General features: G+C 36.5%; 1 protein-coding gene across 1 annotated transcript; it reads right to left on the bottom strand.

Annotated features, from left to right (window-relative positions):
- Nucleotides 1-1,274: 1,274 nt before the first annotated feature.
- LOC139114150 (uncharacterized) lies at nucleotides 1,275-24,139 on the bottom strand. The gene is made up of 6 exons (XM_070675707.1): nucleotides 24,072-24,139; nucleotides 23,243-23,579; nucleotides 21,677-21,760; nucleotides 13,843-13,871; nucleotides 6,798-7,076; nucleotides 1,275-3,697 (listed from the first exon to the last, which is right to left on the bottom strand). The coding sequence occupies exons 1-6, from the start codon at nucleotides 24,108-24,110 to the stop codon at nucleotides 3,596-3,598; spliced, it is 870 nt and encodes a 289-aa protein (XP_070531808.1). The 5' UTR covers nucleotides 24,111-24,139; the 3' UTR covers nucleotides 1,275-3,595.
- Nucleotides 24,140-25,069: the final 930 nt, after the last annotated feature.

Below are 25,069 nucleotides of genomic sequence, written 5' to 3'. Positions count from 1 at the left end.
CTAAACCAGCATTTTCGAAAATTGCCCGGTCGGTGCATTTGAACGTCCCTATCTAAACCATAGACCCTCGAGAAAAACATTAATAGTCAACTTTGTTTCAAAGACCGAAGGCCGAATTTTTGTATACAGAAGTGTTGGTCTGTAACTCACCTCTTGGTGTAAATAAGTTACATGATGAAAGAAGCAGCACATTCGGGGTGTGATGCACACAAATATTAGGGCGACTTAGCGCACCGTGAACTTGGCTTGGTATTGCGGGAGTCGAGACGCGATATATCCTACCGCTCTTTAAAATGAAGATAGTATTCGTTCATACACAAATAAATTGACACTTCCTCACAGTAACGGTATGTCAGATATTCTTTACCAAAGTTTGGGCTGTAACAGAACGGGGTGAGTCCTGAACGATGTAGACCAAGTCGTCCTGGCGACTGCGACGAAATTTGACATCTAATGCAACAAGCAGTGTCTGTGTATAGCTATCCCTGCATCGTACAACACACTCTGCACAACTGTTCATCATAGATGCAGTCATAGCAAGCCTGGATTATTTCAAAACTGCTTGTTTTCTGGTACAATTAACGTCCAAATTATCCATCATATATAGATCCTGTAACTTCACGGTGCCACCTCTGAATGTCGCGACGGTCGACTTATACCGTGCGCGTATGCGGTACAGAATGAGACAAATCTATTTTTAGTATGCCAAAAAACAATAATTTGGATCCATCCACATCAAACATGGGCTTCATGGCACAATGAAGCGAATTTAGCAGTACGCCCTCACCTACCAAGTTTGTGTTATACACTCGTTTTATCCCGTGAACCCTGACCTCCCGTCAAGAAGGAAGATTCCGGAACATAAACCTAGCGCAGACGCCTTTCCTAAAGAAACCCAAAATAAAGTTAGCATAATAGTCTCTTCTTTAGTGAGTATGTAAACACGATCCATGCTTGTGTACATCCGCACATGCAGGCATTTACCAACGAATGTCACGGCCGGGGTCGATCGACTCACAGGCGTACGTTTTCTGGGTAGTTTCTATAAGTGTATTTTATTCTACGTCTCGACGTTCTCTTCCGTAGCCTAATCACCAAGGTTAGAAACAGAATTATCCGGCCTGCCGAGAAAACTGCACGTTCTAGTCGAAAAATAAACACGAATCCTACAGTCAGTTACCTCTTTCGACGCGGAAGGCTCTCGACTGTCCAAAAAAACACTCTCATGTCACGATAAAATGACAACTTTAGGAGAAATCTGCCGATAGCTGACAATTTGTAATCTACTTAAAATAAAAAGAATTACAATAATTGTAAGGCATTGTGGTTAAAATACACATAAAATCACAACACGATTGGAACTTATTTGGGATAATTGGACGGTAATGTAATGTCGATTTAATCTGCAAATGTAAGCTTATCTGCTTTTCTTTTTACATTACATACTTGTTTTTATGAGTCATTTGTAATATTGCAACATTCAGCTATACGGCACCGAACACTTTTGAGAAATTTGAAAGATATAAAGATACGATTATCCCAAATTAGTTCAAATCATGTTTCACATATTTGACAAGTTAATACCAGTGTCATAATAAATTCGTGTATATTGAAAATTACAAGCTGACATTAACGCACCTTAAAAATTACAAAAAATACTAAGAAAATTATTTAAAAATACATCTAATTACAAACTCAACGTGCAGCTACTCTATCTGTGAAAATATAAAAAAATCAGCTAAAAATCAATCAAAATGCGACATATTGTCGATAATTTTCTTTTATTTGTCTGGAAGGTGAGTGAACTGTAAGGTGGTAGACACCGACAAGGATGATGTAATTTTGTCTGGTGTATTCTGAACACGATTGGAACTTATTTTGGATAATTGCATGGTGAAGTACTGCCGATTGAATTTGCAAATGTAATCTTTTCTGCTTTTCTTTTCAAGTGACACACTTGTTTTTATGAATAATTTGTGATATTGCAACATTCAGCAATAGAGTACCTAACACTTTTGAGAAATTAAAAAATATGAAAACAAAACATCTGCAAAAAAGACAGTCAGCGCTCTTACAACGGTAAATTGCTCCTCCAGACAATATAAATTGTGTCTGCATAAAACGCCCAAACATAGCATGCAATTCTGAAAAGTAAGAAAATATTGCAGACATACGAAATACAAAGCACCTCTAACTACTCTGTACGTATGACAGGAAGATAATCCAAGAAATAAATTAAACTTTTTGCATATTACATTATCTCAAAACTTGAGGACATTTGCATCTAATTTTCATATATGCTGAAGAAATTGTGAATTCAATGACACTCATGTTGATCAGATGTCTTTGCAGTTTAATTGACTGACTTGCATTTTGTAAGCTTTAATATGCATGAAGGTATTAGGTTTAATTTACTATATGGGAGAAATGTTTTTAATTTCCATGCAATTCATCTACATCAACTTGACCAATTTGATTACAGGGTCAATGATATTAACATTTATCTTCTGCAAACGCCATCAAAGCGCCACGTCACTTGTGGCATTGTGATACCCCGACCAGCTGCAAACACTAATGAAAATGAATAAAACTCAACTCATGTATTATAAATAAAAAGGGCCACCATATGTGACCGTATAAGAAAAATTGTAACTCTGAAATATATATTCAGGCCACAATAGTGCGGTACATTTGTAAGGGTAAAATATATATAGTAGGCCACAAATTTGTTGACCAATAATATTCGCACAATATATTTTTTATAATGATTATCATACTCAAAAGTGTAATATACATGAAATGGGACACTATTAACAATCTAACAAAAGAATTCACCTACAGAGATAACTTATCTAATCTTGCCCCAATATTTTGGGGCTCAAGCACGCCACGTAATATACCTTGTATTAGCCTCACACGAACAAAGTACGTCAAGTACATAACCTGGAGTACTGCAGCCCCTACGTTTGCAGTCAGATACAATTACTTATTATTAATTACTATGCATGTCTTCATTATCTATTTTGTCAAGGGGATCCAATTACTTTTATGGTAGTAATGTCAATACTCCTTCTTTCTACAGGCCTTAAGGGTGAGCGGAACACATAATGCGAATCGTATTTTGTGCATAGCAATGATACCCCAGATTTTCCATATTCAATGCAATAAGTTTGTGTATGTAAAATTTAATTAAAATACTCTATGAAGTAACTAAATGGAACTAACAGTAAATGATATAATATCGCATCAATTTAATATGTTGCGTAATAATATTTTACCCTAATCAGCATTAAGTGAACCTTCATGTAGGGCTGACTAATTGAATCCTACGCCCAAATTGGCTGAGTTAAATATTTATCAAGGAGCGAGTTTTGGAACGTATGTTTAAAACGGGCTGAAGGCGAGTGAAGAACAGGAATTCCTCCACGAGTGCAATAAATTCAACCAAAGTGTATTGAAGATCATGTTTTGTCATCATGATATTGTTTCCATTTTGGGATAACTGATATCGTTTTAACGCGCACGTTGCTAATACCAATAGTAAGCAATACTTATTTCATAAATGTACTTTGGTGTTGATACACTAATATTTCAGCTAACTTGTCTCATTGAGTCCAGTTGATGATAGGGAAGGAAATGGTGACGTTGATGTATATGGATTGGTTTTTTCTTGTATAGTAAAACAATCACCAGTAAGCTGCAGGAAAAGAATATTTTGATCGGATTTATATTGACATTAAAAAGAAATATTGAGAAATATTGTTTTCCAATTTATATATATATATATATATATATATATATATATATATATATATATATATATATATATATATATATATATATATATATATATATATATTCATGTGATAAATATATATATTATATGATCTAGGACCTTATAGTTGTCACTCGACAGGCTGTTTCATGCGCTAAGCAATCATCAGGAGTGAGGGTTTGGCAGAAATGGAACTGTTGATATTGTGTAGCAGGTGGGTGTGCATATGCAAATAAGCGGTTGCGGCCAATGGCAGGTCGTTTATTAGTGAGGAGGAATTTACTGCTGTGTCTGCATTTTGAGAGGAATCCTGTTCACATATTAAGGGTCGATTTGCTGTCTGAATAGATTATATGAAGTTTTTTCTGTTGTGCACAGATTACAGCGTTTGGTTTTAGTTGAATAGGGGAGCCTTGTCGATAATTGCCCATTTGATATTGTAGTTTCTGCTGTTATCTTTGAGTTGCCATATGAATTTTAAAAGTTTTGTGCTATTTCTGTGTTTTGAATGTGTACTTGTGGTATGTGTATCTTTGTTTGAAAGCTTTAGCGTTTCTGACAATCGTTTGTGGTGACAGTGGCTTTGTATATTATTGAAGAGGTGAGGCAGTTTCCTTAGAGTGGGCAATCGTCATTTTTGCGGCAGTTGCGCAACTTTTTTATTCCTTATCTTTATGTAGTATTTGGTTGTTGTGGGCTTTGATTGTGCTGCCCATATTTCTCGAGCAATATATTCAAAACTGCCAAGCACAGAAATAGCATAGAACTCTCAAAATCCATATGGAAACTCAAACACAACAACAGAAACTACAATATCAATCGAGAGGGCTCCTCCCAGTTGAAACCAAACACTGAAACCTTTGCATAACAGATAAACTCAATATAATATATTCAGACAGCAAATCGACCCTTAACAAGCGAGCAGAATTCCTCTTAAGATGCAGACACAGCAACAAATTCCTCCTAATTAATTACTGACCTGACATTGGCCGCAACCGCTCATTTGCATATGCATACCCATTGCTACAATAAAAACAGCCCTATTCCCGCCAAGTCTTCACTCCTATTGCTTAGCGCATGAAACAGCCTGTAGAGCGACAACTACAAGATCCTTGATTCTCAGTATTACCGCCATGCAGAAATGCATTGAGCATTATGCTTTGCCTGCGTTGACAAACAAATCTCTTCTGGTTATGCCTGCCTTGCATTATTTTTCTGCCTTCGTTTGGCCTGGACTCCTAATGCAGTCTTTGAGCTGTCAAAGACTTACGTTACGGCATGATTCTCCGATATAGTACATAGATATCAAAAAATGGAAAGTGAAAATATTTAACTTGAACGGATACACTGATCATGGATTTGATCAATACATCGGTGAATGGGAGTCGTCATTTATTGAAGCGCCGCACATTAAAAGACAGAGTCCATGGCATATTGGGACAGATAGAGTGAGAGAGAAGGTGATATTTTGACCAATGCAAATGTGTGAGATGAAAGCACATGACATTAGCTTCAAGCTGACAAGCAAGGATCGGAAAATGTCTTATTCTGGATCAAAGTAAAGATAAAGCCATGAAATAAATATTTAGTGAGAAATATTCATATTAGAATAAGAGTTACTAGCATTACCCTGATGGTGCCTTCAAAACATATGATGTCGAGCTGTTGTTATACAGAATTCTGCAGAACCTGTCACTCGAACAATATGCTTGTGACTCTTGGTGAGCTATCCATTAAAGGAAAAAGCTCCGATGTCAAGATACTGCTGAAACACCCTACACTAAAAACAAAGTTAGCAAATACTAATAAATGGTTTGAACAAAGAACGAACAGATTCATATTCCCCCTAAAAGATGGCTCTCAGTCCTTTTTTGCAAGAGGTTATCAACGCCAAACATCTCAACCTGGGGATAGAACGTATAGAACTATTCCGGCAGAAAAGACTCACGATGGATTCACACAGAGAAACAATCCGTGAAAGCTTTAGCATGTCTTTATCCCCTAGGTAATTTTCACATCTCTATGGTCGTTTACCTCGCCGTTTTCAAAGCTACATCGTCTAGATAGTTTTCACTTTTTTATCATTTGGAGAAAAAATGCTTTTCGCTATTATAAAAATGTAAGCCAACGATGTATATGCAGCACTATGTAGCAATTCAAAGCATTGGCATAGTTACATCAGCCAAATAGTTGCATTAAAAGGAGCTACGCGTAGCTGCGAACGGTCAACTATTTAAACAAAAGATTTGGGAACTAATGTAGGTTTTACTGGTTTTACCATTTAAAACTAGTTGAAATAAGTTACAATCACGGAAAGTATAATTTCATTGTTCACCTTTATCCTTTTTGTACACTTTTGCTACCATACTAAAGTTTAAATTATCTGCTTTTTGAAAATACTAAGTATGACAGGGTTGTCATGTCATCTTTGATGAGAAATGTTGCTTTTGAAATAAGTATGCTGGCAAAGTACAACGCTATAATGTTAAATGCTCTGGAGTGTGTCATGTCTTTTCATTTTAAATGGTTTGGGTTTATAGTAGTATTGCACTAATCATTAACTCTGCCTATAAAGTTCACTGACCAATCATGGTCAGAACAAGGGTTGTTGAAATTAGGTACCCATGCGTAATTACAAACCGATCAGTTTGTAGATATGTTTGAAGGCGCTAAATTAGAAGTACATGGCAAACATTAAATTCAGTTAATGTAATTATTTAAGCAAGAGAAGATAGACTGCGACGATTTTTTCGAAGTCCTGTCAGTCAATTACCAGTTTAACAAATGTAATTCATCTACATAATATATTTAATAGGTCTTTTTATAACATACAATTTACTTGACTGATATGTTGATTCTTATAAGTATTCAATAATTTAAAAGCTGAGAAATATTGCACTCTTACGAAATTTATTATGGCAGAATCTATGCTAGGTCAAATACCGTCTACTTAATTATATCATATTAATTAAATAATCTAAATTAGTAGAGGAAACATTATAGAAATGCACAACTTTCTTACCATGGCTACAAATATAGTGCCGGCTACAATTGTCGCAATCACGGAAACAATGGTAGATGTAACTTCTTTGTTTCGCAATACTTCACAGGAAATTCGTTCTGCCGCGCACAGCAGAAGAATAACCATGCAAACGACTGCAGACATATATGTTGTAGTCAATATGGCAAGCCACACTCTCTGACCAGTGTTTTGCAGGGGACAACCATATGCACCTCTGAAGATAGATATTGTTATGATTGCTACAGAAACAGAGACAGCTCCCGTGATCCAAAACAATATCTGAAACAAGAACAAGAACGAGTCATCGTAAAAGACATAGTCCTCACTGGATCAACTGTTTTTAGAGCTGTTGATCTGAGTTGTTGGTGAATCGATTGTATGGTTAAATTGACATGCAGGTACTTTAAAAGTGCGTAGTACAAGTGTAACCATGGCCTGTCTTAGTCTGCAACACAACATCCATGTCATAGGACAATGATTATTTTTCAATGGCAATTCTTATGCACATGTACGGTGGCCCCTACACGCCACGGAACTTTATTACTTTCGAATATAAACTCTAATTTTTCTTGACAATATCTTTAATATTTATAAGAGATTTTATTTCTCCACCGCGAACTTTTAATTTTGTACGGGAAACTTTATTTTGGAGTAAAAGGTTTTAAAACACTTTGAATAAAAAACTTTAACTTTCAAAAAATGAACTTAACTTTATCTTAAACAAAATATTTGTTTCTCAAAACTATTTATTGTAAAACAAAAGCAAAACTTGTTCAAGAGTACCAACTCCCCTACACGTCATGGAAATTTATTACTTTTGAACATAAACTCATATTTCTTGACAATATATTTAATATTTGTAAGAAATTTTATTTCTCCACAGCAAACTTTTAATTCTGAACGGGGAAACGATGTATTAATTTTTTATGTAAACTGTTTTAAAAACTTTTAACAAAAACATTTACTTTTAGAAAATAACTTCAACCTTAAACAAAATATTCGTTTCTCAAAAGCGTTTTTTATTATGTAAAACAGAAGTAAAAATTGTTCAAGAGTTTAAAATTTTTGCTGAGCACGAACTGTGTTACTTAAATGGATGATATAACCTATAACCTTATGTCTTTAGAGCAGAAAGCTTAAATTCTTAGAGAAAACTTTATTTTTCATGAGTAAAAATTAATTTCTTTATGGAAAAAAGATTTTCTCAGAGCAGTAAATTGAAATAAATTGAATACAACTTTTTTCTAAGTGGAGCGAAATTATTTTCTGAAGACAACAAAATTAATTCCATTAAGATACATTTTCTACATTTGAGTGTGATTTAAGAATTTGGTAAAACTGAACTGAGAAAGAACGAAGAAGGAAGGATGAAAATGTCAAACTTACTTTTCTTCAGAGCGCAATTTAGTTCTGAGGAGAAACATTTCAAGTGAGGGCGCAAAACTCTTTCTAGCGAGAATAACATATTTTGCGGAAGAGTAGAACATTTTTTCGACAAGCTCAAAACTTTATTTTAACGGCGGCGGAAGTTAAAGTATCCCACCATGCAACACCCAAGTTTGATGACCCAGTGTCTCCGAGACAACCATGACTGACTTCATCAGCGTTACGGGCACGCTAGCCCGGCCATGCCTGCGTACGATGCTGTGTGTTCCCGGCGTTATACGGACTCCAGCACTGCAGCTCGTATAACGCCGGGAACACACAGCATCGTACGCAGGGCTACGGGCACGCAAACGGGTCAGTTGCCACTCGAGCGGGATGATTATAAAGAAAATGAAGGCAACTAACTTCTCATATCGGATCTGTACCATTTTAGTGCTGGGATATATTGACTGAGTAGATCATTGTTATTTGTGTGGAATACATGGCGAGTACGGGTTAATCATATGAATCAATAGTGCTTTGACCTGATTATTTGGTCTGAGTCCCGTCAACTGTTTATTTTTGAGGGTCCTGACGGCAGACGATGTGTGTTCAGTAAATAATTTCGCTCCACTTAGAAAAAAAGTTTTATTCAATGTATTTCAATTTGCTGCTCTGAGAAAATCTTTTTTCCATGAAGAAATTAATTTTACTCTTGAAAAATAAAACTTTTCTCTAAGAATTTAGGTTTTCTGCTCTAAAAACATAACGTTATGTCATTTAAGTAACTCACATCGTGCTCTGCAAAAATCTTAAACTCTTGCTGTGAAATTTTTTTACTTCTTTTCAAATAAAAAGCGCTTTTGAGAAACAAATATTTTGTTTTTAGTTGGAGTAATTTTTTGAAAGAGGTTTTCTTGTTAAAAGTTTTTAAAATAGTTTACCCAAAAAAAATAAAGTTTCCCCGTTCAGAATTAAAAGTTTGCTGTGGAGAAATAAAATTTCTTACAAATATTAAATATATTGTCAAGAATATGCATTTATATTTAAAAGTAATAAATTTCCATGACGTGTAGGGGAGTTGGTACTCTTGAAAAATTTATACCCTTGTTTTACAAAATAATAAATACTTCTTAGAAACTAATACTTTCTTTAAAGTTAAAGTTAAAATACTTTTGAGAAGTTAGAGTTAAGATAAAGTTTAGTTTATTTTTTAAAGTTAAAGTTTTTTGTTCAAAGTGTTTTAAAACATTTTACTCTAAAAATAAGTTTCCCGTACAAAATTAAAAGTTCGCTGTGGAGAATAAAATCTCTTACAAATATTAAAGATATTGTCGAGAAAAATTAGAGTTTATAGTCAAGTAAAAGAGTTCCGTGGCATGTAGGGGCCACCGTACTCATGTGTATCATAGTACATTGTCCTTATATCAAGAGTGACTATGATCCATAGACTTTGACATATCTGCCTAATGCCTCCATACATAAACAATTTAATTATATGAACTGGCCCGTATCTCCACCTGTGTGACGCACATCAGCACAGATAAGAAGTCCATATTGCCCCTGTTGTACGTCATCAACCGGAACCTTTTCCTGCATGGTACCATTCATACCTACACGTCGCGACGCGACGGTCACAGACCGATTTGTCGTGATCGATGCCGTGCTCTCATGATCTCTGTGCCACACATGGAAACATAGAAAGCATGTCCAACGAACTTTGAGCCGATAAAAGTATAGCTATTACCGAGAATCGAATAGATACCGTCGATCGTTTTTTAATGACTCAGTAACATCGCGTCGCGACTAGGCTCCAGTCGAGTCGTAAAGGCAAGGCTCGTACCTATAGTACCTGGCGATCCCGGTTGGCGATAAACCTGCGAGCAGCTAAATCTACACTTAAACATAAGTTCAACTGAATAAATGAGTACAGTATAATCTTTGGGAAAGCGACATAGGAGGCAAAGGCATAAAGTCATCGACTAACAACTATAAATGTCCTTCATCACACACAAAAGTTCCGTACAATTCTCGCTCGGAATAAAACCCGCAGCGTATAAGGCTGTAGCGAAGACATAAGCTGTCGAGTTGCAGTCTAACTCTTCATTGCAGCGCTGTGGAGTCATGTGTATTTCGATAATTGACTCAGACAACACACACAACAGAACAGAGTTTCTGTCAAGTAATAAAATTAGGATGTATCTACGGGCGAGATATGTGTCACTGCAAACATCAAAGTCCGTTAGACGAAAACACTGACAACCGAGATCGGGATCCGAGTTGACACCGGCCGAGACCGTTGACCACAAACAAACATGCTATTTGGCCTAAGCTTACTATTTGTGTCATCGAACGGAATCGTTCGCGCTCGCCAAGGTCGAAAATTTGTGTGATATTTTGAAAGCCACGGCATCTCTGAGAATGATAATCACTGTTTCGATCGTGTCGTTGCATTTTACTCCATAAATCTATTCGTAAATATTCTAAATCCGTCGCTAGCGCGGTGAAAGCTGTCCGCCGACAGACGACTTGCCTGTCATCGACAGCGCGAGACAATGATTGACACGTTCACGTGGTCGGTAGAGATACCGTTCCACGTATCAAAAGTTGACCTTAATGGGATTTATGAATGAAATTTTGTCCTGGGTGACGGGCCGCTTTACCCGATAAATGAAAGTAATTCGCGTAAATACAACACAAATCGCGACGAAATTCATGAAATTTGTTATAATAACTTCGACCCATCTACGTCAAAAGAAGACTGTACATGTGATAAATATATAATCCCATGGTATTTTTCTCTGTTTGACGTCATCGTATACTCGTGTTTTTCGCGGAGCCGCACAACTTCTCGCCTTCGGCTCGAAGTTGTGTGGCTCCGCGGAAAACACTCGTATACGTCAAACAGAGGAAAATATAAATATCAGAATGACCACTCAGTGGCCATACTGGATCATTTAGAGACAGAAGTTGGTTGAGGTGTATATATATATATATATATATATATATATATATATATATATATATATATATATATATATATATATATATATATATATATATATATATATATATATAATCATAGCACATTGTCATGATCTTTTCAGACATGTTCGTGTAATTGTTCTGTAAATTAAAAAAAAAAAAAAAAACCAAAGGTATTGTAAAAACAAAAAAAACCAATGGTATTGTAAAAGCAAAACAGTTTGCAATTACATTTGATCGTAACTTGTCCAATGACGTACTAGTAGATTTGAATAAAACGTGCGCAGGCAGGCCTGCATAATGGCTTTAAACGTGAAAAATTGGACCAAAGTTGCGTCTTGTTGACTACGTCATGTATTTTGACAAAATTAGTATGTATAAGTATGTATGTATGTCATAGTACATTTTGCTTGATGTGAAAGTTTGACGGTTCAAAATTGGTTCAGGTGTTGTAGCTCAAAGCTCGTAATTAAATTTCCCCTTGGCGGTAATAAATAATTGTATCGTAAAATAAATGGACGTGTAAACATTATTCTTGTGTTTTAATGAAATTGGAATGTATTAGTAATGACTGTTGACGACATGTGGATGGACAGAATCTTATCATTCAAGCTTTTTCCCATATGAATTTTGTCGTAATGGCTGTCCGGTTCAGGCCCCAAGAACCGGATAACCACCACGTCTATGAATATTAAGCTTGAACGAGGGAGACAAACTTCAGTGAATGCGTCGGATCAGGCTGGCAGGAACGAAAACAAATTATCTCCACCTAATCCCGAATTCTACACTTGGCTTTTTAAAGTAATTCTCTGTACTCCAACCTGGTCAGTCCACAACGACTGGATTTTCAGTCGTTTGAGAACGGCGACACCAAACGATGTGTCCGTTGTCCATTGAGTTGAAACGGAGTCAAGGATTCGGTCCACCCGTTCTCCGGCCCGCGCCCGTACCTCGATCCAGCTTTGTACGTAGCCGGCGACTATTAACTGTTTTTATTTTGTATCTAATGTAAGCCTAGTATATCCATATAAGATATATATGTGGTCAAATTTTTATACATTGTAGTCAAAGTTTGATATACATGACTTCTTCACTGTATTAAATCACAGAAAAACAGAAAAAATGCTCACATGCCTGCAAGCACGTGTAACGACGGGAACGCATTTAGGCTGTACCCAACTCACGGCTAAGATTGCCGGCCAACTCCAAGTAAGCTGCGAGGGGTTTGGCCTTTGCAGTGCCCATCAGGCCCATACTGGCCCTTCAGATGAGGGGAACCTCGTCCAAAACCCTACTAAAAGCATTTTCTCTTAATTTTGAGTATTTTTCTGGTGTATTTCGATGTTAAGCTTTTTGCTACTTGTACAGAAAATTCTAATCTATAAAAAAGCGCCAAAATAACACAGCTCTGCAAAAAACTGAAAGTAGGTGAGCTGTGTACTCATGGCTAAGAGGAACTATGTCTTAATTTATTCGATTCTCTTGCAGTAAACCCGAGACAATTTTACTGACAGTAGTACACTATTATAAACCAGTCTTGTTCAGAGGGACTGTGTATACATTCAGTTTTCAGATTTCGATTTCATAAACCGGAATTCAGATTTCTCCATCAAGAGGTAAAGTTTCTCTTAAAACTCAACGAACAAGACTCAGATTCTATGACAATCGTTCTTTCTCATATGTCGCTGTAGCAGCAGCCATAGCTCTCGTACGTTGCGACGGGAAAAAAACGTTTTCCGTTGCACGACTCGGAGTACTTCCGTTGCAACCTATATTCGTCCGGGAAAAAAGAGAGCTACAAATGCACAGATGAATGCCGCTGCTTCCCTGTGGAATAAACTTTCTTGTCATATTTACTCAGCGTCCAGTTTTGAAGTTTTCATATCATGACCAAAGACGTCGACCTGCTTCTTTGAGAAAGCATAGCCATGCGACCCTGTGAAAGGCACCAGTGGAAATTTTCAGATGGTCACCAGGGTATGTATATTTTTAACACACACACATTATATATATCATGGCTATCAAAATCTTTGACGTTTTCGGTATATATTACCTTGACCGCATTTTTTCAGTAAAGTCTTTTGTGCCTACTCAATTTTCATCTGCACGAGAATGCTTACAAACAGCTTCAGTTGAAAAAAAGTGCCGACCCCCCATACACCTACTTCTGAAGTCAGAAGTAGGGGTAAACGGAAATCCTGTAAACCGTATACCTATGATGTTACGTCATACTATAGGGATAACTGGGTCTCTGTATGTGATAAATATATATCTACACAAGCAGACATTTGTATAGGAAAATACTGTCATGTCTAGCTGTCCCACTGCCTTAGGTCCGCAGGTACATAGAATACTTTAGAACATTATACGAGGTCGAAAAGGCATGAGAAATATGATCGATTGGGGTTTAAATATTTTTACTATCAATTCATTCTTTATTCGTTCGTTTTTCACTTATTTATGGTAAGTGTTCGCATTACTTCGAGAGTTAAGCATTAAGTCCCTTTTTACGACGCTGTGATTTGTTCTTCAAACAAATCGCACCATAGTGGACAAAAACAAGTACAAAATAAAGTTAGCATACTGTATATGCCTTCTCGTAATTCACAAAGGAGGAAAGGGGTATTCTAAGGACACTTAGAATCTTGCTTTATTTCTTACTAATCTAGTACTACATAAATTGTACAGCACATACCTTATAGCACTTCAACCTCTTCTGTCGACCTTAAAAAGTATAAGAAGAAAAATGGCATCAATGATATTATGTCCCCATTGGATCAGAAGTACTCTGTTACCTAAATGTAGTGTGTATTTTCTCGTCACTGTATAATATATATATATATATATATATATATATATATATATATATATATATATATATATATATATATATATATATATCAAAAGTAGTTAAACAGTTTAAATTCACTCGGATGTAAAGTAACGTCATGCAAGTGCAAGCAATAGATCATTATAGGTTCTCTATGATTGTGTCATATGAATGATGAAGATATGACATCAGCAGGATTAGTTTATAACAATTAATATACAGCAAAGAAATAACATCATCAAAATCTCCTAGGTGTTCATCAGTTATTTACCAAGGCGACTGTTTCGGGGATTTGAAAACAATACAGTCAACTGCCTTGGCTCCCCAAGCAGTACTGATCAGGTACCACCACACCTTAAGTTATCCTGAGTCTGATGTTAAATATGATGTCTTTCGGTGTTACATTGAATTTTTAAAAAGTTGAGGATGTCTTGACATAGCTTTATGAAACCGTCTGATAATTTTAGGTTGTTGTTATACCCATATATACATATGGCTATGCGTGTGTGTGTGTGTATGTGTGTGTAAACCGATGAGAAAAGACACAACTATATGTTATCATCTCTACACTGCAAATGTTTTGGAGCTAGAGCCAACTTCTCAGATTTCTGAATTATGTTTGGTTTATCTACCAACTGAGATAATGGATCGGTACAAGTTTGTTGACGTTCATTGTCCGTTTTTGCTATTTTCATTAAAAAGGAGACTTCATATTCACACTGGGTGATTGTTGTTTTCACTTCGAAGCTGTCTAAGGAATTCATAATTGTACAAGTATGCTAATCTGTTAATATGACAATTTCCCCGTGTGTAACGCAGCGTGGAGATTATTAAATAAACTTATGAGGAAGACAAACCATCGTCTTTCCATTGCAAATATGCGCCTTATAAACGTGCACGTTTGCAATGGTGTGACGATCAGACGTTCTTGCAGGTCTTTTCTTTTTAGTCCAATAGTTTTCACATGAAGTGTAGTATAGTTCACAAAAACGTGCTAGTCTCAGAGAGTAGAGCGCTCGATGCAGGATTGCAGAGTAATATAATGGCTTGGATGTCCAGTATGGTGCGATTGTTTGAAGAACAAATCACAGCGTCGTAAAAAGGGACTTAATGCTCTACTCTCGAAGTAATGCGAACACTTACATAAATGCATATATATATATATATATATATATATATATATATATGTGTGTGTGTGTGTGTGTGTGTGTGTGTGTGGTGTGTGTGTGTGTCTGCCCTGAGGGCATCTCAGATATATTGCTGTCCCCAGGGCAGATTGGTAGATATACACTATGTAAAACTTTAAGGATAAGAAATGTATGTCTGGCCTGGGGGCAGCAATATATCTGAGCTGCTCTCAGGGCAGACATACATTCCTATCGTTACAGCATTGCATAGTGTATATCTACCAATCTGCCCTGAGAGCAGCTCAGATATATTGCTGCCCTCAGGGCAGACATACATTTCCTATCCTTAAAGTATTGCATTGTGTATGTCTACCAATCTGCCCTGAGAGCAGCAATATATCGGAGCTGCCCTCAGGGCAGACATACATTTTCTATCCTTAAAGTACTGCATAGTGTATATCTACCGATCTGCCCTGAGGGCATACATTTTTAGCTCACGTGTGTAAACACGTGGGCTAATGTTATAGCGATGTCTGTCTGTCTGTCCGTGTGTGTGTGTGTGTGTGTGTCTGTCTGTCTGTCTGTCTGTCTGTCTGTCTGTTTACACGATAACTCAAAAACGCCAGAACGGATTCCAGTCATATTCGGTACACAGGTACCATATGCTACTTGCAGGAACTGATTAGATTTTGGTTAGTGTGGCTTGCATATTAATGAAGTTATGCAATATCGTTTTTTTCCATACAATGGTTTCCCTATGGAGACGGTAATGACAGTGTAGACATATATCAAGAATTACTGCACAAAATTTCATGAAACTTTTCACAGATGACAATCTAAGATCATTATGATGATACTGTGAGTGTCATGTCAATTACCTTCTCATTTGCATATTTAATGAACTTTTGTTATTTGTGGGATAACTCTGAAATTCCTTCACCAAACTTCATGATACTAGCAACAAATATTGATCTGATGAATATCTAATTATACTTGAAGCATTGGGCGGTGTCAAGTTAATAAATAGGTCATTTGCATATTTTATGAAGTTTTGTAATTATTCATATAACTCCGATATAACTTCACCAAATGTGATGAAATCTGCTGCAGATACTGATCCGACTGATATCTAACTGTAGTGTAAAGCATTTAGTAGTGTGAATTCATTAAGGGTTGAATTGCATATTTAATGAACTTTGTAATTAGGTATATAACTCTAAAATTACGGCACCCAAGTCTTTGAAATTTGGTACAGATATTGTTTTGATAAATATCTAATTGCACTGAGAAGCATTTGGCAGTGTCAAGTTAACAAATAGGTCATTTGCATATTTTATGAAGTTTTGTAATTAGTGATATAACTCCAAAATAACTGCACCAAATGTGATGAAATCTGCTGCAGATACTGATCCGACAGATATCTAATTGTCGTGTAGAGCATTTACTTGTGTCAAGTTAATAAGGGTTTATTTGCATATTTAACGAACTTTGTAATTAGTGATATTACTCCAAAATTACAGCGTTAAATTTGATGAAACTTGATACAGATGTTGATCTGATAAATATCCAATTGTACTGAGAAGCATTGAACAGTGTCAAGTTAATAATTAGCTCATTTGCATATTTCATGAAGTTTTATAATTAGTCACATAACTCCGAAATAACTGCATCAAATGTGATGAAAACTGCTGCATATACTGATCCGACAGATATCTAACTGTGCTGTAAAGCATTTAGTAGTGTAAAGTTAATTAAGGGTTCATTTGCATATTTAATAAACTTTGTAATTAGGTATATGACTCTGAAATTACGGCACCAAATTTTGTGAAACGTGCTACAGATATTGATTTGATAAATATTTAATTGTGTTATGAATCATTGAACAGTGTCAAGTTAATTTAGGGATTATTTGCATATTTAATGAACTTTGTAATTAGTGACATTACTCTAAAATTACAGCATTAAATTAAATAAAACGTGCTACAAATGTTGATCTGATGGATATCTAATTGTCCCATGAAGCATTTTGCAGTGTCAAGATAATTAACAGCTCATTTGCATATCAAATAAGTTTTGTAATTCGTGATTAAACTCTGAGAGTACTGTGCGATGTTGAAAAAAACCTGCTTCATATAGTGATAACATATATCTTATTGTTCTGTGAAGCGTACTACTATTAATGAACCTGTTGTAAAACACGTGAGCATATTCAGTTCATATCTGGTCTATACTTAAAGTATTGCATAGTATATATATATCTACCGATCTGATCTACCGATCTGCCCTGAGGGCAGCAATATATCACATTATCAGAGCTTCCCTCAGGGCAGACATACATTTCCTCAGTGACGTCACAGCATGTTGTGCACAGGTTTAATTGGATGTTGTGCACATGTTACTCCGCTCAGAACTGCCCTGGGGGCAACGCTGCCAATAGGTCATTTTTCAGTTTCAACTTCTGCCGCCTGCCATGGCAGATGAACCGGTCACTGCTTAGCAGTGGATCGCGTGTGTTGTCGCCGACTTTCATGTGCGGACATTACACCGGACTTAAAATCACGTTCATCGTCGAACAATAGTTAAAGTCGCATGTGAACTATTTGTGTTTCCGAGCCACGTGGTCAAGTCTGAGGTACCTAGTAAAGGGTCGTAGGTCGCAGTGCGCCGGTGCGCCCGCACAATACCTAATATTTCAGTCTAGTTCCGTCTGTATTTTCAAAAATTGATTCGACGTTCACTAGTGATTACATTTGGATATTGAAATGCCAGTTCATGACACTGCCGCTGAAATTTAGATTCCGGTCTGATTTTCTGCCAATTTAAGCGTCAGAACACCCCTATTCAAAATGTTTAAAAGGGTATAAATTTCCTTCACCTTTATATTTGTATGGTTGGGTCTTTTCAGACCGCGTCGGGGATAAGGCCTTTTTTTGTAAAGAACACTCATTTTGGACCCTGGTCTTTCCAGTTTACATTCAGATTACGATTGTGATAAAGGCTCAGTCAGGTTGAAGGGTATAGTAAGAATATACTTTCATTTTTTACCTCTCCCTTTCGTTTTCTTTCACCCTTGTTTTCGTTGCCGAGGCGTTGCATCAATCTCATCACCGCCGGTTCCGTCTGTATTTTCTAGAATGCAACATAAAATGTGTTAGGCATGTACAAGTGATAATATTTGGAAAATTGAAACGCCAGTTCATGACACTGACGCTGAAATTTAGATACGTCTGATTTTCTGCCAACTTAAAGAAGTCTTAACCGCGTCAGAACAGCCCTATTCAAAATGCAGTGGTTCAGATTTCCTTCACCTTTATATTGTATGGTTGAGTCTTTTCAGACCGAGTCGGGGATAAAGTCCAATGTTAACGGTGTGTTTTAGGTTGGTAATGAGCTGTTTGTGTAAAGAACAGTCATTTTGAACCTTAGTCTTTCCAATCTACATTCAGATACGATTTTGATAAAGGCTCAGTCAGGTTAAAGGGTATATTAAGAATGTACTTTTAATTTTTACCTCTCCCTTTCGTTGTCTTTCGCCCTTGTTCCGGTTGCTGAAGCATTGCAACAATCTCATCACCGCCGGTTCCGTCTGTATTTTCTAGAATGCAACATAAAATGTGTTAGGCATGTACAAGTGATAATATTTGGAACATTGAAACGCCAGTTCATGACACTGCCGCTAAAATTTAGATAGGTCTGATTTTCTGGACCTTAAAGAAGTCTTATCCGTCAGAACAGCGCTATTCAAAATTTAAAGCTTAAAAATTTCCTTTACTTTTATAGTTGTATGGTTGAGTCTTTTCAGACCGGGTCTGGGATACAGCCCATTGTTTACGGTGTCTTTTAGATCGGAAATAAGCTGTTTTGTGGAGAATAGTCATTTGACGCCGTAGCCATTCCAGTCTACACGCAGATTACGATTGTAACAAAGCCTCGGTCAGTTGAAAGATATATTGAGAATGTATTTTTTAATTTTTACCTCTCTCTTTCGTTCTCTGATGTCCCTGTGCCCTTACTGGAGAAGTTCCATCAGGATCATCACCACTGTTTTCGTCTGTAATTTTTGGAATGTATTATAAAATGTATTATGTATGTACCAGTGATAACATTTGGAACATTGAAACGCCAGTTCATGACACTGCCGCTGAAATTAGATACGTCTGATTTTCTGCCAACTTAAAGAAGTCTTAACCGTCAGAACAGCCCTATTCAAAATGTAATGTTTTAGATTTCCTTGACCTTTATATTTGTATGGTTGAGACTTTTCAGACCGAGTCGGGGATAAAGTCCAATGTTAACGGTGTGTTTTAGGTTGGTAATGAGCTTTTTTGTACAGAACACTCATTTTGAACCTTAGTCTTTCCAATCTACATTCAGATACGATTTTGATAAAGGCTCAGTCAGGTTAAAGGGTATATAAGAATGTACTTTTAATTTTACCTCTCCCTTTCGTTGTCTTTCGCCCTTGTTCCGGTTGCTGAAGCATTGCAACAATCTCATCACCGCCGGTTCCGTCTGTATTTTCTAGAATGCAACATAAAATGTGTTAGGCATGTACATGTGATAATATTTGGAACATTGAAACGCGAGTTCATGACACTGCCGCTAAAATTTAGATAGGTCTGATTTTCTGCCAACTCAAAGAAGTCTAACCGTCAGAACAGCTCTATTCAAAATGCAATGGTACAAATTCCCTTCACCTTTATATTTATATGGTTGAGTCTTTTCAGACCGGGTCTGGGATACAACCCAATGTTTAGAATGTAGAGAATAGTCATTTAGTACCGCAGTCATTCCCGTCTACGTCCAGATTACGATTGTAATAAACACATACATACATACATACATACATACATACATACATACATACATACATACGTACATACATACGTACATACATACATACATACATACACACATACATACATACATACATACATACATACATACGTACATACATACATACATACATACATACATACATACATACATACATTGGTGCATACATGGATGCATTCAGGCCTACCTACCTTCTTTTCTACCTACCTACCGTCCTACCTACCTACCTACCTACCTACCAATCTATATATCTATCTTTCTATCTATCTCTTTCTCTCTCTCTCTCTATCTATCTATCTATCTATCTATCTATCTATCTATCTATCTATCTATCTATCTATCTATCTATCTATCTCTCTATCTATCTATCTATCTATCTATCTATCTATCTATCTATCTATCTATCTATCTATCTATCTATCTATCTATCAATATACCTATCTATCTATCTGTATGTCTGTCTGTCTATCTGTCTGTCTGCCTACCTACCTACCAATCTATCTATCTTTCTATCTATCTCTTTCTATCTATCTATCTATATATCTATCTATCTATCTATCTATCTATCTATCTATCTATCTATCTATCTATCTATCTATCTATCTATCTGTCTGTCTGTCTGTCTATCTGTCTATCCGTCTGTCTACCTACCTACCTACCAATCTATCTATCTTTCTATCTATCTCTTTCTATCTATCTATCTATCTATCTATCTATCTATCTATCTATCTATCTATCTATCTATCTATCAATCTATCTTTCTATCTATCTGTCTGTCTGTCTGTCTATCTATCTATCTATCTATCTATCTAGCCAGCTACCCAGCTAGCTAGCTCGCTAGATAGCTTCCTAGCTGGCTAGCAACGTGGTACCTAGCTATCAATCTATGTATACATACATACATACATACACACATACATACATACATACATACATGCATACATACATACATACATACATACATACATACATACATACATACATACATACATACATACATACATACATACATACATACATACATACATACATACATACATACATACATACATATATACATGGTTGCATACATAGATGCATTCAGACCTACCTACCTACCTACCTACCTTCCTACCTACCAGCTACTTACCCACCCACGTTTCAACATGTACATTTATTTGTTAACTACTTGAAGGCGAATGCAATCATATGTAGATATATACCTCTAGTCCAGTCTACATTTTACATTTTACATTTAAATTTTGAATAAACGCAGAATTTCTTGAAGGGCATCTTTAAAATGTATTTAAATTTTTTACCTCCCCATTTCGTTTTATTTTGTCCTTGTTCCTTTTGCAGAGGGCGTTGCATCAGGCTCATCGCTGCTTGTTTCGTCTGTGCGGAATATAACTTAAAATTAATGACAAATTATCAAGTGATAAAATTTCTAACAATGAAACGCCAATTTAATGACACCGCCACTAAAAGTTATATTCAGGTCTGATTTTCTCTCATAACTTATGACTAAGACTATCACAATTGATAATTTAATGCCAACAAATTCCCTTCATGCTTATTTTTATATGTTTCAGTCCTTAAGATCGGGTCCTCGATACAGCGCATTGTTTACGGTGTGAGCTGTTTTTGTGAAGAATACTGATTTTGGATCCCAGTCATCCCACTCTATATTCAGATTACGATTGCAGTAAAGGCTGAGTTAATTAAAGGGTATATGGAGAATGTATTCTAATTTTTACCTCTCCATTCTGTTCTCTTTTGTCCTTGTTGCCGTTGCGGAGTTGTTCCATCAGGCTCATCGCCGCTGGTTTTGTCTGTACGTCCTACAATATAATGAAAAATTAATTAAACTTTCACTAGTGATATCATTTGGAATCATCGAAACGCCAGTTCATGACACTATCGTTAAAATTTAGATTTAGGTGGCACTCTCTACCAACTTAAGTCTAAGCCATCAGAACAAAATTCCTTCACATTTATATTTGTTTTATTGAGTATCTTCAGGCATGCTCTGGGATACAGCGCATTGTTTACGGTGTGTTTAATGTTTCAATGAACTGTTTTTGGAAAGAATACTGATTTGGGACCCCAGTCATTCAAGTCTACGTTCAGATTACGTTTGTAATAAAGGCTCAATTAATTGAAGGGTATATTGACAATGTATTTTTGATTTTACCTCTCGCTTTCGTTATCTTTTGTCCCTGTTCCCTTGGCAGAGGCCTTCCATCTGCTGCTGGTTTCGCCTGATGTTATGGAATGTAGTGATTACATTTGGAATGGTAAAACGCCAGTTAAGCATACTGCCGCTAGAATTTAGATTCAGGTCTGATTTTCTCTAAACCTAAAACATCTTAACTGTCAGAAGAAGGCAATTCAAAATTTAATGATACAAATTTCCTTCACTATTATATTTGTATGATCGAGCCTTTCAGACCAGGTCGCGGATTAAGCGCGTTTGTAATGACGTCTTGTGTTTGGGTTTGTGATCAGCCGTTTTCGTTAGCAATACTCACTTGGGAATACGAGTGTGATAATGATTACTATGACTAATTTCCAAACCAAACAACACTTAACCAACACTATCATGCCTTCTAATGAAGGCATTGACAAGAAACAAGATTTAATCCTGATTGCGCTTTAGCTGCAAAGGCGTACTTTGTCTGTATGCCTTGTCATGACTGACTGACGCTAAACCCATTGTATTAACTTCTAGTCATAGTCATAGTAGTCAATAGTAGATATCAGTATAAGAATAGATAGAGCTGAATTTTAATTGGGCTATACAGCCATTCAACAATATATTTCGTGTCGTCATTTTAGGAGAGTAATGCAATATGAGACTATCGAATTTTAAGGCTTGGTGCTAAGGGAAGTCTGAAAATGGATCATCGAATTCTCAAGCCCTACCTTTGTGCTCTTCGTAAATGCAATAGTGAATGCTTAAAATTAGACAAAGCGTATTTTCATTTTATTTTATTTTTATTTGTTTTACTTTTTATTGTTTTTATTAATATTACTCATCCAACAGGCAAACCCAATTACAGGAGGAGGTACCAATGAGCAATGAGGAGTAAAGTGCCTTGCTCAGGGGCACAACATAGTACTGGAGTCTGGAACCCATCATCCTCTGACAGTGAGTTCCTTACTCTGGACCTACCAGGTCTCGAACTCACCATCGTCTGATAGTGAGTCTAGTACCCTAATCACCGCGACACGGTGCTTCATGACACAGAGCGGATGTCATTTGCCGATATTGTTGTTTTCTCGATGAAACACTAAGACATGACATTGTGTAAATGTCTTACCTGTCCTTGCCTTGTCCTTGTATATTCCTAGTTCCTTTTCGCACTTTAAAACATCTTCAACCAGGACGGGTTCTTCGATTCTCGTCAATATCGTCTTTATGAAACTGAGATCCGTTTGTGAAATGAATCCTTTGTCCTCCAAGCACAAGAAAATTGCTGTCACGTTATCTAGTTTCTCGACTTCTCTAGGGTAAAGCTGCCTACCTGTAAGTAGATCCTTTATTTCTTTCTCCTTGTCTGTGCCTAATTTTCTATTTAACGTGTTGTACAACGTTCTAAGGGGATGTATCTTTTGTGCCATCTTCAGCTCAGATTTCAGCACGTAATGCTTCTTTACCTGAAAAATTTGCCATTACTAATTAATGCTTATAAAGCTAGAATATGTTAAGGATGTCTTTATTTTATAATTTTAGCAAATGAAGGGAAATCAATATTTGGTGAAACCATTGTCAGAATTTAATTTTTTGTATAATAGCTTCATTTCACCAATTTAAAAGACACATGAGAGTTTGCCAGAAATGTCAGTCACGTCATTGCCATGTCACCTGATTATGACTGAGCGAGCTAAAATGTGGTAGGTTGACTATCAGAGTACTAGTTTGTCGGTTTTTTAAACAAAGGCCTCATCATAAACAAAAGTCTTGTTACCCATTATAAATACAACCTCTATTCTCTCCAATACGTCTACAACAACCGGAATTGAACGCCTTCCATTAGTCCGGTTCTCAAATGATAGAGAACGTACTTTAAGATATCCTAACATCACGAATTGGCAGTTAAATTAGAAAAGATTAATGATTTCTATAAGAAGTGAGTGAGTCTTACTCACCAATTGCAAGACTTGGTGTAGAACATGTAAGCAGACCATCAACAGCTAGCCGCCATATTTGATCCACAGAGGGTCAAGCTGCGGTACCAACAACTGACCTCGGGGATTCCCAGAACTGTAAATTATGTTGTCCACTTATGCAGGACAGCCTTCAAAAACAGAGTATTGTGACCTCAGCGTAATCGAGGCTGTGTATAATCCTCGCTGTTCATTGTTTACAAAGTGCACAGAATTACGGAGATTTCGACAATTGTACCCAACATTCAAGCTGGCTACCAAACCTGCAAAGGTATGTCACGCATTTAAAAAAGGCCAGAAAAACCGATAAAACGAGGCCATCTCAATTGTTTGACACGACCCTTGCTAAGTACTGGCTATGATTTCGCGGTAAGGGCTGAGTGTTCTTCAAAAGGTGTTTGCAAGATGAGCGTTATCTTATTTAGAAAAAATAGAAAGTTCGAGCTTTTCGTCAACATTTATTTATTATTAGATTATTTTGTGGAAAATTGTTGTCATAGCATGCTTTCTAGCCCTTCTTTTGTTGCAGGCTCGCTATGCTAATCCATAGGCACAACGTAGCCAGTATTAAAATAAGGGCAGTGGACCTAGCTAATTGCTGTCCATAGTTTATATTTTGGATTTTCAACGGGGAGCTGTTGTGTGGTTTGCAACATCGAAACGCACCATTCCTTATTTATTCTTTTGTAAGGGGGGAGACGGGCCAGAGAAGCCGGTGGGCGAAAATATTACGCTAATCTAAGATGATGACATTTGGCCAAAGCTTTCGTTTTCATAACTATAGCTTTGTTTCATTCATTCTCATATAACGTGCATATTTTAACATTTGTCGCAAAGCGTGAGAGCATGACTATATGTATATACGTCAAGCAAGCCACAAACCTTATCTCGAACAGGCTTGCTGCATGCCCAATTATTTTTCAAATGTAAAGTAGCGAAATAAATTTTGGAACGAAATTCAAATTTCCCATGAACGGCCG

Source organism: Ptychodera flava, chromosome 2 (assembly GCF_041260155.1).
Source record: "Ptychodera flava strain L36383 chromosome 2, AS_Pfla_20210202, whole genome shotgun sequence".
NCBI lineage: Eukaryota > Metazoa > Hemichordata > Enteropneusta > Ptychoderidae > Ptychodera > Ptychodera flava.
Note: the sequence above shows the minus strand (reverse complement) of the source record. Positions and strands in the feature narration are given on the sequence as shown.